General features: G+C 31.7%; 2 protein-coding genes across 2 annotated transcripts; both read left to right on the plus strand.

Annotated features, from left to right (window-relative positions):
* The first annotated feature begins 1246 nt into the window (after positions 1-1246).
* LOC111694826 (uncharacterized) lies at positions 1247-7710 on the plus strand. The gene is made up of 8 exons (XM_023463858.1): positions 1247-1421; positions 1953-2025; positions 2490-2555; positions 2819-2875; positions 4790-4874; positions 5433-5530; positions 6333-6363; positions 7485-7710. The coding sequence occupies exons 1-8, from the start codon at positions 1282-1284 to the stop codon at positions 7601-7603; spliced, it is 669 nt and encodes a 222-aa protein (XP_023319626.1). The 5' UTR covers positions 1247-1281; the 3' UTR covers positions 7604-7710.
* A 35-nt stretch (positions 7711-7745) lies between these two features.
* LOC111694825 (acid-sensing ion channel 3) lies at positions 7746-14690 on the plus strand. Its single transcript, XM_023463857.1, has 10 exons — positions 7746-7967; positions 8610-8758; positions 9338-9389; positions 10090-10133; positions 11107-11177; positions 11922-12087; positions 12928-13009; positions 13529-13585; positions 14103-14186; positions 14489-14690. Exons 1-10 carry the CDS (start codon positions 7857-7859, stop codon positions 14636-14638), a joined length of 966 nt encoding a protein of 321 aa, XP_023319625.1. The 5' UTR covers positions 7746-7856; the 3' UTR covers positions 14639-14690.
* The last annotated feature ends 584 nt before the right edge of the window (positions 14691-15274 follow it).

The following is a 15274-nucleotide window of genomic DNA, read 5'->3' on the forward strand; positions in this document are numbered from 1 at the left end:
ATACACAGTACACACCATTCATAATCTTTTTAAATCTTTAAGTCATCATGAATATACCTATGAACATCGTTCACAACATTTAGTTCATGTTTACAAACAAATAAGCAAAATGTATTTGTTTACATTAAAAATGTACTGCAAGTTCTTGGAGAAATATTAACAAACACAGTGCTGCTCAGTGTGCAGCTTTGTTTATGTTACTCTCAGAAAAAAATTGTTTCATACAAAAATATGCTGTACAGCGATAAGGACGATGAATAAACAGACGTTTGTATTCAGGGATATTTCAGGATCCTTTGGATACAAAATACAAAACCTTCAAAATAGACTAAATTCATAAATTTAATGTTTTATGTTAAAAATCAGGATATTTCTGTAAAAGTTGTCAAACTTAACCCCTACAAATTTATTTATTTTTAAATTAGCCGAGGTATGATTAAAGGATGGACGAGGAATGGACGATCAAGAAGAAATAATGAAAAACAACAAATATAGAAGTCTCAAAATGTTTCCATCTGATTAAATAATGTAAAATTTAACTAAAATAAATTATTAAAGTTAAAAAAAAACATATTATATTAAAAAATTTCAATTAAGATTTAAAATTTAAAAAAGTTCCCGCAATAAATTTACAGTGTAACAATAATTGTATGATCCAGGTTTTTAACAAATACGTAATTTTATTCAGTCAGAACTTGTAATATAGGGATTAAACAAGTTTTGTTATTATTTGTAAAAATTTAACTTGATGAAAAAAGATAAAGTCATATTTTCATTTTCTTACTTTGACATAGTAATTTATAAAAAACTAGCTGAAGGGCCCGGCCTTGCCCATTAAAGAAAATTTGAATAAAATTTTTTTTGATGAATGATGCAACTCGGTTGAAATAGGCTCCGGTGCTCCAGTAGATATTGTTTTAAATGATAATATTACATTCCTTAGGGTTGTATATACATATATATACATATTCTTAAAGTGTGTATACATGTATATGTATATATATATATATATATATAACATTTTTATACATTATTATATATATGTATATTTTTAGGAAGGACTAGGAGTAGTGGGAATGTGCATTTATTTTCACTTTCATGAGAATCCATAGTTGAAAATAAACAATTTTTCCAATAAACATTGATATCTTAATTAAAACTTGATCCGACAAAGCTTTATTTAAGGACCGTGGTGAATCGGCCATGCCCACTTTGCATTAAGAGTTACTTGAAAATACGCTTACAGTCCCTTTAAGTTGCTAATCAATTGCAGAATAGATAATGATTGCTGATGAATCTAATAAACCTCCGCCAAGGAAGGATAGATTGATTGATGGATTGAAGGAGGTTTACAATAGTTTTGCATCCAGTACATCAGCTCATGGGTTCCACTGGACCATCAGTAGTGCATCCATTTACAGGAACCAGAAATAAACACGGGAGATTGCAGACGACATTAAATATCTTCAGAAACAGATAAAAAAATTAGGGCTGATAGAAATCTGAAAGGTTTCCAATGTGCTGCCTAACTTTTATAAATCTTGAAAATTAAATCGAAAAAATAAGATTAGAACGCTTTCAAATCTAGGCCAATAGTGCCAATTTTAAACTTTAAATGACAAATTTGCAACATTTGGAAAAATTTGGAGTTAGGTTTTATAGTTTCAAATGTTAAACGTACATAAACATAATAATGTCATGCCAGGACAAAGATAATCTTGAAGGAAATGTCAGTGTAATTTTATGTCACCTTCATCCAAAAAAATAAGAGGGGCGCGCCCGTTTGAAAAAAGCACTTATTAAACCTTCATTCTGTATACGCTTTTGAAGATACTTTTGTGAATAGATCAGCGGTTCTATAGATTTGATTAACAGTCGATAACTTGATATTTTGTTTACAGTCCCCTTCATTAAATGTCGTATAATTCCTAGTTTACTGGGACTCTGTATAGGAAGATAGGGTGGACTATTCTGGTCATTTTCTTCTGTATATTTGCTGTGTATACATCATACAAAATGGGAGAGGTAATTTATTTACAATCAGAAAAATCATTGAACTTATCATGAAAAATCAATTCTGTCAGAAAAATAAAGTATTTACAAATAATTGCTACAGGCTGAGTCGGAAAATGTCAGAATACCTGTTTATACTGGGTGTTCCACAAAACATGACATTTTTTCTGTATTTATTTGTCATCTTAAACTTAGAAGTTAAATTCCAGAGATAGCAATCACATGATACCTATAGTCCTTATAATGCAGTCTATTATAAATCAAGGAAAAATCCTTTTTCTAAATAGTTCAGTGAAAAACACCCCCCGGGATTGTGNCCAGGTGGAAAATAGCCAATCGAGAAAGGGCTTAAAATCAATGTATCAAGATAAACCTATAGAGTTTTCCATTTCTAGGTCGTCATTAACGCCTCATGCTTTGTGGGTTCCCCGTATGTTATAATTAAACTTTATCTTTATCTTTTTTTTTAAATTAAGGAATATATTTTTGGGTCTGGGTACACTACGGATATCGATATCGTTCAACAAAGTGTTTATGCTCAGGAAAATTAGCTCTGAAAATACAAAAAGTTTACTTTTATTTATTTTCGTTTTCAAATCCTTGTTTCCATCAAACTAGATGAAACTGTAAAGCGTATTTCAATGCTAATTATTTATCTTTTCAAACAATAAATTTGCTTATCCCATTACAAAATTAGACATTCAACACAGAAACTTTGATTATATTTTAATACATTACGCATTTAATATTTTTTCGTACATAAAAACTAGATAAAAATGGATAAAAAATGCTAATTTAAAAAAAGGGAGTAGTGATGCCGGATTTTATCATCTGTGACCCGAACCCTTGGGATCTAGAGAAGGTTCGAAGCTAGGAAGATAAACCAGGATTAGAAACATCTTGTTGTCAGTAAAATATATATAGGATGAATATATATAAACTCAGAGGACATAAGGTTTTGTCTACAGTGTGTCCCAATAAACATGGAAATTTAAAGATGTATTCCGAATCGTGTCTGTTGAGAATTAGCGATATATGCCTATTTTCAAAGGTCTAAATAAATTTACGTCTGACTGATCACAGTTCCGTTAACGGAACGGAGGTTTTCGAAAATTAACGAAAGAGTCTTCTAACGAACGGCAAAATTTTTTAAAGCGTTAACGAAACGGATTTTTTTTAAACAGTGAATTTTGTGTTTTCGTATAGAAAAGGATAAATATAGTTCAATTCCTAATAGTGCCGTTAATGATTTGACAAACCGTTAACGCCGTAAATACTACAAAAGACCATTAAGGCTGCACTGTTAACAATTTCCTAACCGTTAACGAATTTTTTGGCGCTTTGCTCCGTTTATACTAAAATAAACCCTTAACGGCTGGGCCCTTAACGATATAAAATCAAAGGCTACCTGAAATTTTTCTTTTTAAACAGTTTGTACTAACCGTTAACAAAACGATTAGAAAATGTTGGAACGTGCCCAGCCCTACGTATGACAGAGTATATTTTATGTACCCTAATGGTAAAAGCTTTTTGTTATTCTACAAAACGTTTTATGATGTTCTGTAACATTTCTGCATGATAAACAGAGTTGCTCATTTTATAAGTACAACAGTTTGTCAATTAAAACATAAAAAAATTTCCTAATTCTAGCAGACAAAATATCTATGGATTACATCTTTCCTAGTACACATCTCCATACTAAATCAAAAAATAAATTTACAAAGACGATATCAAAATCTTAACTCTATTCCCATGTCTATCATTCCTCCATAGAGCTGCAGCACACATTTTATTTAAACAAAGATACGAGGATTCTGGTCTCTCTTTTCCTTGTTTTGGTTCAGAGTAAATCTGAACATTAAACATTTTTACTTTTTACAGAAACTGTTTTCAACATTGTTTTTGAGTATTCTTATACATCAGTTAATTTTAGCATATTGCAAAAGCGTATCCTCTGAAAATATGCAAATTGTTAAAGAAATTGAAATTGTTATTATTGTTATCGATTAGTTTTGCTTCATTTAGATTTTTTTTCCTTTCTTCAAGACAAAGTTTAGAAAAGCGTAAAATATCAGACTTGTAGAGAATTATTTTTTAAAAGATAGAAAAACTCTCTATGTTTCTTGATGACGAACAAACTGTTAACTCTATAAAGGCTGTAAGGTCTGAATCTATGTGAACCCTGCCCTCCCCCCCTAGAAAATAGGTATAGGTATAAGGTTGAAATGCATCTGCATAGCCCAATTTTCGAGGCCATTAAATTTCTATTCATGAAAAGTCACAAAATTTCACAGTGATAGTGTCAAAATCAGAGTGCTAGGACATAAAAACTAGAAGGGGGGGGGGGAGTTTGACGCTCCCGCCCCCCTCCTCAGTATGTTTAGGGTTAATATTTTAAAAAGATTAATTAGGACGCCAAACACTAACTTTAATAAATACTTGATCCTGACAAGTTGACGTGAAACAATATTTGAAAACTAATTTAGCAAAGTTTGATTCTTGTTTGCGGTGTTCATATTGAACACCCTAATTTTATGAACACTAATTATGGTGGGGAGTCAACTCAATTTCCTAAATTTTAAAATTAGAAACTTTCCTGCGTAATAGATATTCATGTGAAGTCCATTTTAAATTCATTAAATTTGTAACTACAACGAAATTGTACGTAGGTCGATAAATCAATGTTTAGTTGCATTGTAATTTGTAATACTATGAACACCTGAATGTAAATAAATATGATACAAATTGTGCCTGGTTCCTAAACTATATGTTTAAGGCCAAGAATGTTGGAGTGTCAATAGATATGGTTTCCTATCTATCCTACTTTATCTACCCAGACTACAACCCGGACTTATCTCCAGGTTATAAAACAGATAATATTTTCATTATTATTTCTCAATGTTTTCTCCCCCAAGTGACTACTTCTCAAATGGATTTTCCATCTGCACTAGCCGCAGCGGTCAGCTCCCTAACCCATCTTATCCACAGCACTCGGCACCTAGCCCATTCTAGCCGCAAGGCTAGGCCCCCCATAAGGCTTAAACTAACAAGGGAATTGAGTCTTTTCCACAAACTTTGATTTTCTAATCACTATATCTTTTTAACCCAACGACGTCGTAGACCTTAGATATTTCAAACTATGAATTCTTCTAGATCAATAAACCAAAGTTTGAAATATCAAAGATATTGCCCTCAGGTTAACAAGATAAAGGGAAAATCCGAGTTTGTGGCAAAGACTCAATTCCTTTAAATGAACATTTGGGAAATTGTCCCATGTGATATCACCCTTAGGAAAATGCCTTTGGGAAATACCGTTCTTGATGTACTTTTTCCATCTTAATATGATTTGCTCTTTTAACCTAATTATCATGAATACGTGATATTTTCTTCCTCATCTTTGCAAGATTATCTCTATCTAGAAACTTTGCAGAAAGATCTAGAACTAGAATATAGAAAGGAAGTTTCTAGATTTGGAAGCTTTGAAAATCTTCTAGGAAACGTTACTAGATCCTGTGAGGTATGTTGCTGTACATTGAGAAGGTTTCTGTACATTTTGCTGGGGTTGCATTAGATTTTGAAAAGGTTTCTGTACATTCTGATGAGGTTGCATTAGATTTTGATAAATTTGCTGTACATTTTTATAAGGTTAAATTAGAGCTTGATAAGGTTGCTGTACATTTTGATAAGGTGGCTGTACTTTTTTCTAAGGTTGATGTACATTCGATAAGGTTTGTGCACATTTTGAGAAGGTCACTGTACATTTTGAAAGGTGGCTGTACATTTTGATAAGGTTGCTGTACATTTGATAAGGTTTCTGCACATTTTGATAAGGTTTCTGCACATTTTGATAAGATGACTGTACATTTTGAAAGGTGGCTGTACATTTTGATAAAGTGGCCGTACATTTTTTAAAGGTTGCTTTAGATGTTGATTAGGTGGCTGTACATTTTGATAAGATTACTGTACATTTTTACAAGGTGGCCGTACATTTTGATAAGGTGGCTGTACATCTTCATAATGTTGTTGCCTCCTCTAAGAAATATTTATGTGCATTTGGTCAATTCATCGTGAATGTATAAGATGTTCTTTAAATAATTGTCATAAATCGTATATTTTTGGAACTCAGTTTTGTCAGAAAACTCAACCAATCTAATCCTATATTTTTCAACATGAATGAGTAACTATGATATTTAAAACTTAGAATATTTGATCTAAAAGACTTTATCATTTAATTAGTAGCATAGATATGCAGGGTTAGAAAATCAGAGTTTGTGGCAAAACTCAGTTCCTTTTGTCAATATTTAGTTCTTTGTTTTCAGGAGTTTGTGAAATGGTGCAGGATAGGATTAGGAAACCCCAGATAATATCTCACAATTTTTAGATAATCTCAAATAAACCAACAATAAGATAAAAATAGAAAATACTATATAAGGAATTGAGTCTTTGTCACAAAGGCTGATTTTCTTATCCATCTAATTTTTGCAATTTCGTATGAATTCAGTAAGATCATCTAATCTGAGTTTAAAATATCGAAGGTTGCTAAAATATCAGGATTAAATATTTTGAATTTGTGGCAAATACTTAATTCTTTTGGGCAGTAGGGAAGGAAATGAGTATTACTCACATGGATAAGTGTATAAAGAATTGATTGTTTAGATAAGATTAGTAGATACGTATTTAAGAAACAAAAAAATGTTCAAGGATAATAATACTCACCCTTATTTACTAGAACACTAACCGAAGATATAGTAGAGTTTAGTGAAGAGTTTACTCTAAGTACTGTACTAGCAAGATCAACCCATACTTTAGAGCGACTGTTCGTGCAAAGACATTTTAATGTCTTTTTCTTACAATCTTGGTAAATTTGTTTCTTACATTGCCATTAGATTAGATATTCCATTTTAATCCTATTTCAAGGCACCAATTTTCAAAGAGTTTTAGTTCGTAATGGTACTAAAATTCTTTCCGGGTAACCCTGCCTTAAACGTGAAAAGCAGTATACTGCGGTATGTATTGGGAAGAATATGAAGAAGGAATACTGCAGTAGAATACTGGATACTGGTAGCTACGTCATGAAAGGAAGAAGAGTATACTGCGGTATGTATTGGGAAGAATATGAAGGAGGAATGCTGTAGCAGAATACTGGATACTGGTAGCTACGTCATGGAAGGAAGAAGAGTATACTGTGGTTTGTATTGGGAAGAATATGAAGGAGGAATACTGTAGCAGAATACTGGATACTGGTAGCTACGTCAAGGAAGGAAGAAGAGTATACTGGGGTATGTGTAGGGCAGAATATGAAGGAGGAATACTGTAGTAGAATACTGGATACTGGTAGCTACGTCATGGAAGGAAGAAGAGTATACTGGGGTATGTATTGGGAAGAATATGAAGGAGGAATACTGTAGTAGAATACTGGATACTGGTAGCTACGTCATGGAGGGAAGAAGAGTATACTGGGGTATGTGTAGGGAAGAATATGAAGGAGGAATGCTGCAGTAGAATACTGGATACTGGTAGCTACGTCATGGAAGGAAGAAGAGTATACTGGGGTATGTGCAAGGCAAAATATAAAGGAGGAATGCTGTAGTAGAATACTGGATACTGGTAGCTACCTCATGGAAGGAAGAAGAGTATACTGGGGTATGTGCAGGGCAAAATATAAAGGAGGAATGCTGTAGTAGAATACTGGATACTGGTAGCTACATCATGGAAGGAAGAAGAGTATACTGGGGTATGTGCAGGGCAAAATATGAAGGCGGAATGCTGTAGTAGAATACTGGATACTGGTAGCTACGTCATGGAAGGAAGAAGAGTATACTGGGGTATGTGTAGGGAAGAATATGAAGGAGGAATGCTGCAGTAGAATACTGGATACTGGTAGATACGTCATGGAAGGAAAATGTTTCAGTTCAAGAGATAAACTTCATTACAAACCAAAATATTCAGACAAGGAATATCAAAACAAATTTAATATTTGATTTTATGGCAGGATAAAGCTTGAACAGCAGAAATACTAAAAATGGAACTGATTTTACAGTAACTTATTTTATAGTAACTTCAAAGGAAAAATCAAATTTCAGTTAGAAAAACAAGAATGCCATATTCAATTGATCAGAAAATGGTTAAAGAAAAAGATCACTTTAAAAATAGAAGGTGACTAAAAATTAGGTCTACTGAGCTGAAAACATTAGAATAGGATATCTTTAATCACGACCGGTTAATTAATCTGAGCTGGGAACTTTTGATTTCTGGATATCGGGATTAATGCTTGATCCACTCTTTTTCTTTATCTCGAGATTAAATAATGCTTGTTCTCCTCTTGTTATTAATCTCCAGATTAATTAACTGATCGAGATTCAGGATATCCCATTTAAAAGTTTTCAGCTCTGGAGATTAATAAAAACAGGAGAGCAAGCCTTTTCTAATCTCAAGATTAAGAAAAAGAGTGGATCAAGCATTAATCCCGATATCCTCCATTCAAAAGTTTTTAGCTCTGTAATTTTGAAAATAAGCATAGAAATTGAGAAATTGAGCTTAACATTTAGTTAAAAAAAGAAGACATTGAGCAATGAATGGGTTTTGATATTTCCCAGATACTGGGTATATCCCTAGGTCTCCTACTAGGAGAAGATATATCTGATAAACTGAACCCTGCCATAGCTCCCTTCTGGTCTATGGCTACCAGGGGTGCAGCTATAGGACTAATGGATAAACGAGATGATATCCCATCTGTAGCTGCAAGGAAAATATTTTTTCTCTTATTTATGAAGTTCAAAAATTAGATTAGATCAAAGAAGAAACCCTAATAAAGCCAGAACTCAAAGGAAACTACAAAAATCAAATGAGTTAAAGGATTGTTATGAAATTGTAAGAACATTTTCGGAATCCCAAATTCACAAAGCATATTTTACTGCTCAAAATAATTCTTAAAGTTTAAATCTTTTTGAAATTTAAAAACAAGACATAGAGGCTTGGTTAATGGTTATGTTGATATCTTGAGACCAAAAGTTGTTGAGACCGTATTTGTTTATTTTCAAATAAGTGAACAGAGCTGGGAACTTTTGGGTTGGATACTCATAATAATGATTGCTTGATCTCAATATTCATTGTGGATTTTAATAAATTAAGCAGGGATCCTTTATGAACTAAATTAAGAATAAATCTACCCCTAAGATGCTACACAAAGCATAAGAAAAATCATGTCTGCACGCACACATAACTCTTTGTAGCATTTACAAAAAAAACAGTTTAAATTATCAAAAATTTATTTCCAGCAGTTTTATTTCCTTTTCTATACTTTTGTATAACATATTTGTTGAAGGGATCTTACCTTACTCTTGCCAGATACTATTGCCAGGATTGCAATATCTAAGGTAGAAAGTCTAAATATGTTCGAAATTTCGATGCAAAGGAATTGAGTCCTTGCCACTAACTCTAATTTTCAAATCCTTATACCATTGCAACCCAATGTCGTAGATATTTCAAAATATGAATGCTGAAAAATAATTTAAGTTTGAAATTTTTAGTTCATTAAAGTTCAAAAGTTTTAGGGATTTGAAAATTTGAGTTTGTTACAAAGACTCAATTATATACATAATTTGTCATGTCGTTTGTTGGTTCTTTCAATATGGTTCTTGATGTTATACTTTCCAACAATATATTGCCGCAAGTATGATGTAAAGGAAAAGAATAAATAATATTCTTAAAATTTAATCCTCTAACATCACAAACATGAAAGTAAACAGAAAATAAATATTTGTTTTTATTTTTTCTTTACAGAAACTTTTAAGAAACAGTCGTGTATTTATAAATGATACTTAAGTACAACATACTTGTATGCTATTCCATTAGCTCCTGATCCAATCAGGGTTCAGTCATGTGTTTGGTGTCTATTCTGAACCAATAGAAATTGCATGGCGGTAGCATTATCTATCTCATCATCCAATTGAGATGAATCCTTATATAGGGACTAAACAGTAAATGGAAATATTTACTTTTACGATAATATATCAAGGAGTACAGTACATATGTCAATGACTGACTTTAAATCTTTGAAATTTAATTTTTTTAAAGGAGGTCAAAGACACGAGCAGGATGTCTGAAAGTTTCATGCACAGGTCTATTTTTATGCTTTTGTGGGAATTGTAAATTTAAATCTGAAAATAATTTTTTTTTTAAATTGCATTTTACTTAACTACTAAGCCCTTAGCCATGGGGGGTCTGTATTAATGTTTAATCGGGGGGAGGGGGGGGGGTGAAGGCCTTAAAGGTAGGGTTGCAATGCATTTGCATAGCCCAAATTTTCAAGGCCAGCTCAGTAAAAAATTTTAAACCGCTAACTTTAAAGGTTAGGAAAAAATACCAAAAAAGGGTCGGAAAAATATGATCATCAATTTTTCATGGGCTTTTCAAAAATTTAGTTTTTAGATCTGTAGCTTTAGTCACAAAACGTTATGGGCTATTTTAGATATTTTTGTTATACGTACTTTAAGTTGTTTTTCATTAAAGAGAATTTAAAGGAAAAAATGAAAGGGGGTATAGTCTGAAACCTCTCTCATGGGTCTTGATCAACTCCTAAGATACCTAGGTTTCAGACTATATCCCCTTTAATTTTTCCTTTACAGTCTCTAAGTAAAAAAAACTCAAAGTAATAGTAGGAAAAATTATACTGCTGGGCAACCCTCCTTCCCACATTAAGGTTTTAAGTTATCAATAACTATTTTCTTTGTTTAAACTTGGTTTACCTTAAAATCTAAACTAAAAGCTTACCTGAAATGTAACTTTAATTAAATTTAAAAAGGTAAGAAAGGATTGTTTAGATCGTAAATGACTTGTTTCTTTGATTAAACAGGGATACACAAAAAAGCCTGAAACCTCAGAGAAGCCTGTACATATTGTTTACAGAACTAGTTCCTTATTTTCGAATTCGAATTAAACAGCAAACCTATCTATAATTAGTTGGCAAACTTTATAATAAATTAAGATTATGTTTTGTCAAATAAATAAGTTTGCCGCCGTTGTCATTAATTATTTTTTTAAGTTAAAAATTTTAAAATTCCAATCGTAAAATCGTGATTTTGTTTTGTTTAGAATGGATTGTATTCCTGTAGACCAAGAAGACAGGATGCTAGATGAACAGACAGTTCTTAACGATTATCCAGGTAATATTAGAAAAATTTTAATTAGAATTGAAAACGTTATTTTAAGTTTTATTTGATATATTTATTTTATTCACTCTTTCATAATTTTCATGGTACAGCAAGTATGATATAGATTCCTTGCATCGTCAGGTTTTCCAAATGTGTTCCCTCAAAAAAAAGTTAGCCAATTTGGTCCAGCCGTTTGGCCAGCTACAGCAAACAAATATGTTTATATGATATACATATACGAGAGTAAAGAGCTTTATTATTAAAAAGCAGATTTAGTTTTAGCATATATCAATAATTTCAAGAATCAAATAAGTAGATACATTATTTTCATGTTTTTTCAGCCGGATTCGTGTAAATCATGCTTTATCTTAATATAAGGGACACTTTTTCAAAACAATACCTTTATCTATATATAAAGATATATATTGTGTAACAGTATCTATGTAAATATCGTAGTAATTTTTTGTTTCTCTTCGGGTGTTTGTTTGTTTGTTTGTCCATTCATATCTCAGGAACCCCCGGACTGATTTGCCTCAATTTTAAATACCGGAACTCGGACACGAAAATGGTATTAGCTTGATTTTGATATTCTTAAAGTTGAGTGGATTGACTTGTGTCGAGTCGGGAAAATTAGTCAAAATCTTAATTTACGACAAAGCGGTGGTAATCACAACTATACATTGGCTTCCCCAGCTAGTATTACATAATTCACATTCAATATTAAGTAATTTTATACATAATTCAGTTCTTATTTAGGACTGAAACATTATAGTGTTGAAGGATGTGAGGGCTACTATATACAAAAACAATTGTTTAAATTGTACAATTGTACTGTACTGTACTTCCCAGAAATACCTGGAGCTCAAGTCTGCGGACCAATGCAGACTGCAGAGTTACTGAAGATTGCGAGTGATGCTAACTTGTAAGTAGGATTTTTACATTGACATGTTTGTGTACTTTCATGTATTCAGTTGTGTTTAAAGGGAGTGACCGGCTATGTAAGGTAATTGAACTGAGTATGCAGTGTTGTTGTCGAAGACTTCTTTAGGATTCATTTGAGACATATTTCACTTTTTAAAGGTCTGTAAATCCTGAGTTTGAGCGCAAATTCGACGTTCAAAACTCCTGATTTGGGGGTGGATACGCTTTCAGAATTAGTTTTTTTTTAAATTATCAAATAACGACAACGAAAAATAAAGTAAAATTATACAGTTATCTAATTAGATGGCTAGGAACATATTTCACAAAAGAAATTTGTCAATAAATCAATGCTAAAATCGATTATATCGTTTTCATTATTATATTGAATTTCTAATTTTCTTTGAATTTATTCACAGATTTCTTCAAATTCTTTAAATGTCGTCTTTTCAATAATAGTTATAGAAAATCTGAGAACATCTTTGTGAATAAAGATAAACTAGAATAATGAGATAATAGAAACTAATAATTGAACAAGATTACTTATTTTCGATTATAAGATTATTTTTAATTTCTCAAAATGTTCCTAAACATGACGTCTGTAGTTTATTGTAGAATATTTTTCCATTTAATTTTCCACAACACTGCGTCCTCAGTTCAACTACCTTACATAGCCGGTCACTCCCTTTAATCTCTTTCTAGAAATATCTTCATCTGGTGGTTTACTTCTGAAGGAAAAAATGTTGGCCCAATTGGATTAAACTTTTCATTTTTTACATTTACGTTTGCGCATATTTTAAAGATCTTCTGGGTAAAATTTTATTTATCTCTAATCATATTTCAGTGATTATGAGTCTTACAATATTACTACTGCGTCTGAAAACGTTTGCCCTGAAACTTGCAGGAAAACCAGATACTCATCGAAGGTAAAAACTGTTTTTTCCCTAAAAATGCATTTGCGGATTTGTTAAAATATCTTTAAATGTCGAGTCAGAGAAAAGTAATCTTCAGAAAATCTGCGAAAAACGTTTAGAAAAGAATCAAATTTTACCAAAATATATGATTGACTGTTAAACACCTGAACAAAATATTAGTTCACATCAGAACTTTTTTGTAATTATTAACAAATAATTGTGTATTTATGTGTTTAATGGGAAAAAAGAGCTGCATTTTTAGCGAAATGGATAAAAAACATGAATTTGCTGATATACAAAGGAAATGAGGCTTGCCAAAAACTCTGATGTTCTAATCCATTTATCTTCGCACCACGATGTCGGTGACCTTGATATTTCAATCCATGATTTTGTTCCTAATAATAATGTAATATTATACTGAAATATCAAAGATTTACACCATCAGGTTGCAAAATAAAGGAGTTACAAAATTTGAGTTTGAGTCAAAGACTTAATTCCTTCTGGACGCTAAAATCCTATTGTTTTGTTTAGATCTCTTCAATAAAGATGACGGAAAGTATTCATGAAGTGATGAGAGGATATACTGGGGTTTGTATTGTATTGTATTGTATTGTATTGTGTTGTATTTTATTGTATTGTAGTGTATTGTATTGTATTGTATTGTATTGTATTGTATTGTATTGTATTGTATTGTATTGTATTGTATTGTATTTTATTGTATTGTATTGTATTTATTGCATTGTATTTATTGTACTTTATTGTATTGTATTGTATTGTATTGTATTGTATTGTATTGTATTGTATTGTATTTTATTGTATTGTATTGTATTTATTGCATTGTATTTATTGTACTTTATTGTATTGTATTGTATTGTATTGCATTGTATTGTATTGTATTGTATTGTATTGTATTGTATTGTATTGTATTGTATTGTATTGTATTGTATTGTAAAGTACAATGCTTTTTATAATCAATATTATTATTATCTTTTAAAATGTTGCTTTTAAAATCGACTTTTTTATTCGTTCACAAATTTTTGCGGATTTTTTTTTGTTTAAATTGGCGCATTTTCGAAAATAATAAATGTCGATGCTTTTATTTCAGTTGAAATCTGGGGACTTTGAGGCTGTAATGGTGTCAATGTACTACCAAGGGTTTGACTACAGAGAGATCACTTTTGTCGGAAAGGTAAATTCCAACCCAGAGGCCGAGTTAAAAGAATTTCAACCGCTCGCTGAAACGCCAATAACCGGCTCAAATCTTAAAACACTGAACAATTTCCAAGGAAACCAACCAAATTTGAGGCGTGACTCAAATTCTTTAAATTCGGGCTCATTCTCTTCTTACTTTTTCTTGTTTTCTTGTTTTTCTTGCTTCTTGAATTTTTAAGAATGAAGCATATACCTGTCTCCTAAATGACTTCTGTTTGGCTTCAAGCTTGGGTTTATAAATTAATGTGATATGAGTGCAAACCTTGCATTTCTTCGCAGGGTATGAAAGAGTGGTTGGCGGCTGTTGGAGGAAATCTGGGATTATATATTGGAGCTTCAGTATTCACTATCCTCGAGTTCTTTATCCTAATAGAGGAAGCCATCCTAGGGATGATTTCCAGGATGTTTAAAGGAAATGAACGGTCTTAAATGGACTGTGCATGTATTTTAAAGAAACAGTTCAAGTGTATCCTGTACCACATGCTTGGCTTATTGATGTTTTCGTTGATGTTTTTTCTCTTGATGTTTATGTGTCAATTGTGGATTTCTACACCAAACAGGCATTTTGAATTTTCGTTGAATAAATTCTTTTTTTATTTATTGTAAAGAAAATGATTTATGAGATCTGAGCTGGGAACATTTGAATGGTAGATATCGGGATCAAAGCTTGATCTACTCTTTTTCTTAATCTCGAGATTAAATAATGCTTGTTCTGCTTTTGTTATTAATCTCCAGATTAATTAACCGATCGGGATTAAGGATATTCCATTCTAAAGTTATCAGCTCTGAGCTGGGAACTTTTGAATGGTGGATATCGGGATTAATGCTTGATCCACTCTTTTTCTTAATCTCGAGATTAAATATTGCTTGCTCTCTTCTTATTTTTAATCTTGAGATTAATTTACCGATCGAGATTAAGGATATCCCACTCTAAAGTTTTCAGCTCTGAACTCTAAATTTCCAATGATGAATTTTCGTTTAACTTTTAACATTATTTCCGCTTGATATCTAGCTTGTTCTGTAAACTTTTATTTTATAAGATGAAATTAATTTCAAAATTAAATT

Source organism: Eurytemora carolleeae, unplaced genomic scaffold, assembly GCF_000591075.1.
Source record: "Eurytemora carolleeae unplaced genomic scaffold, Eaff_2.0 scaffold205, whole genome shotgun sequence".
In the NCBI taxonomy this organism is placed as follows: domain Eukaryota; kingdom Metazoa; phylum Arthropoda; class Copepoda; order Calanoida; family Temoridae; genus Eurytemora; species Eurytemora carolleeae.

Bases quoted from the DNA above. Each gene is read 5' to 3' on its own strand.
- LOC111694825 (XM_023463857.1), top strand. From the start codon at position 7,857: ATGAAGGAGGAATGCTGCAGTAGAATACTGGATACTGGTAGATACGTC. The intron at 7,968-8,609 runs GAATATCAAAAC...GATATTTCCCAG, and splicing joins AACCAAAATATTCAGACAAG to ATACTGGGTATATCCCTAGG. The intron at 13,586-14,102 runs GTTTGTATTGTA...CTTTTATTTCAG, and splicing joins TGATGAGAGGATATACTGGG to TTGAAATCTGGGGACTTTGA.
- LOC111694826 (XM_023463858.1), top strand. From the start codon at position 1,282: ATGATTGCTGATGAATCTAATAAACCTCCGCCAAGGAAGGATAGATTG. The intron at 2,556-2,818 runs GAAAATTAGCTC...ATTTAAAAAAAG, and splicing joins AACAAAGTGTTTATGCTCAG to GGAGTAGTGATGCCGGATTT. The intron at 2,876-4,789 runs GTTCGAAGCTAG...TATATGTTTAAG, and splicing joins ACCCTTGGGATCTAGAGAAG to GCCAAGAATGTTGGAGTGTC.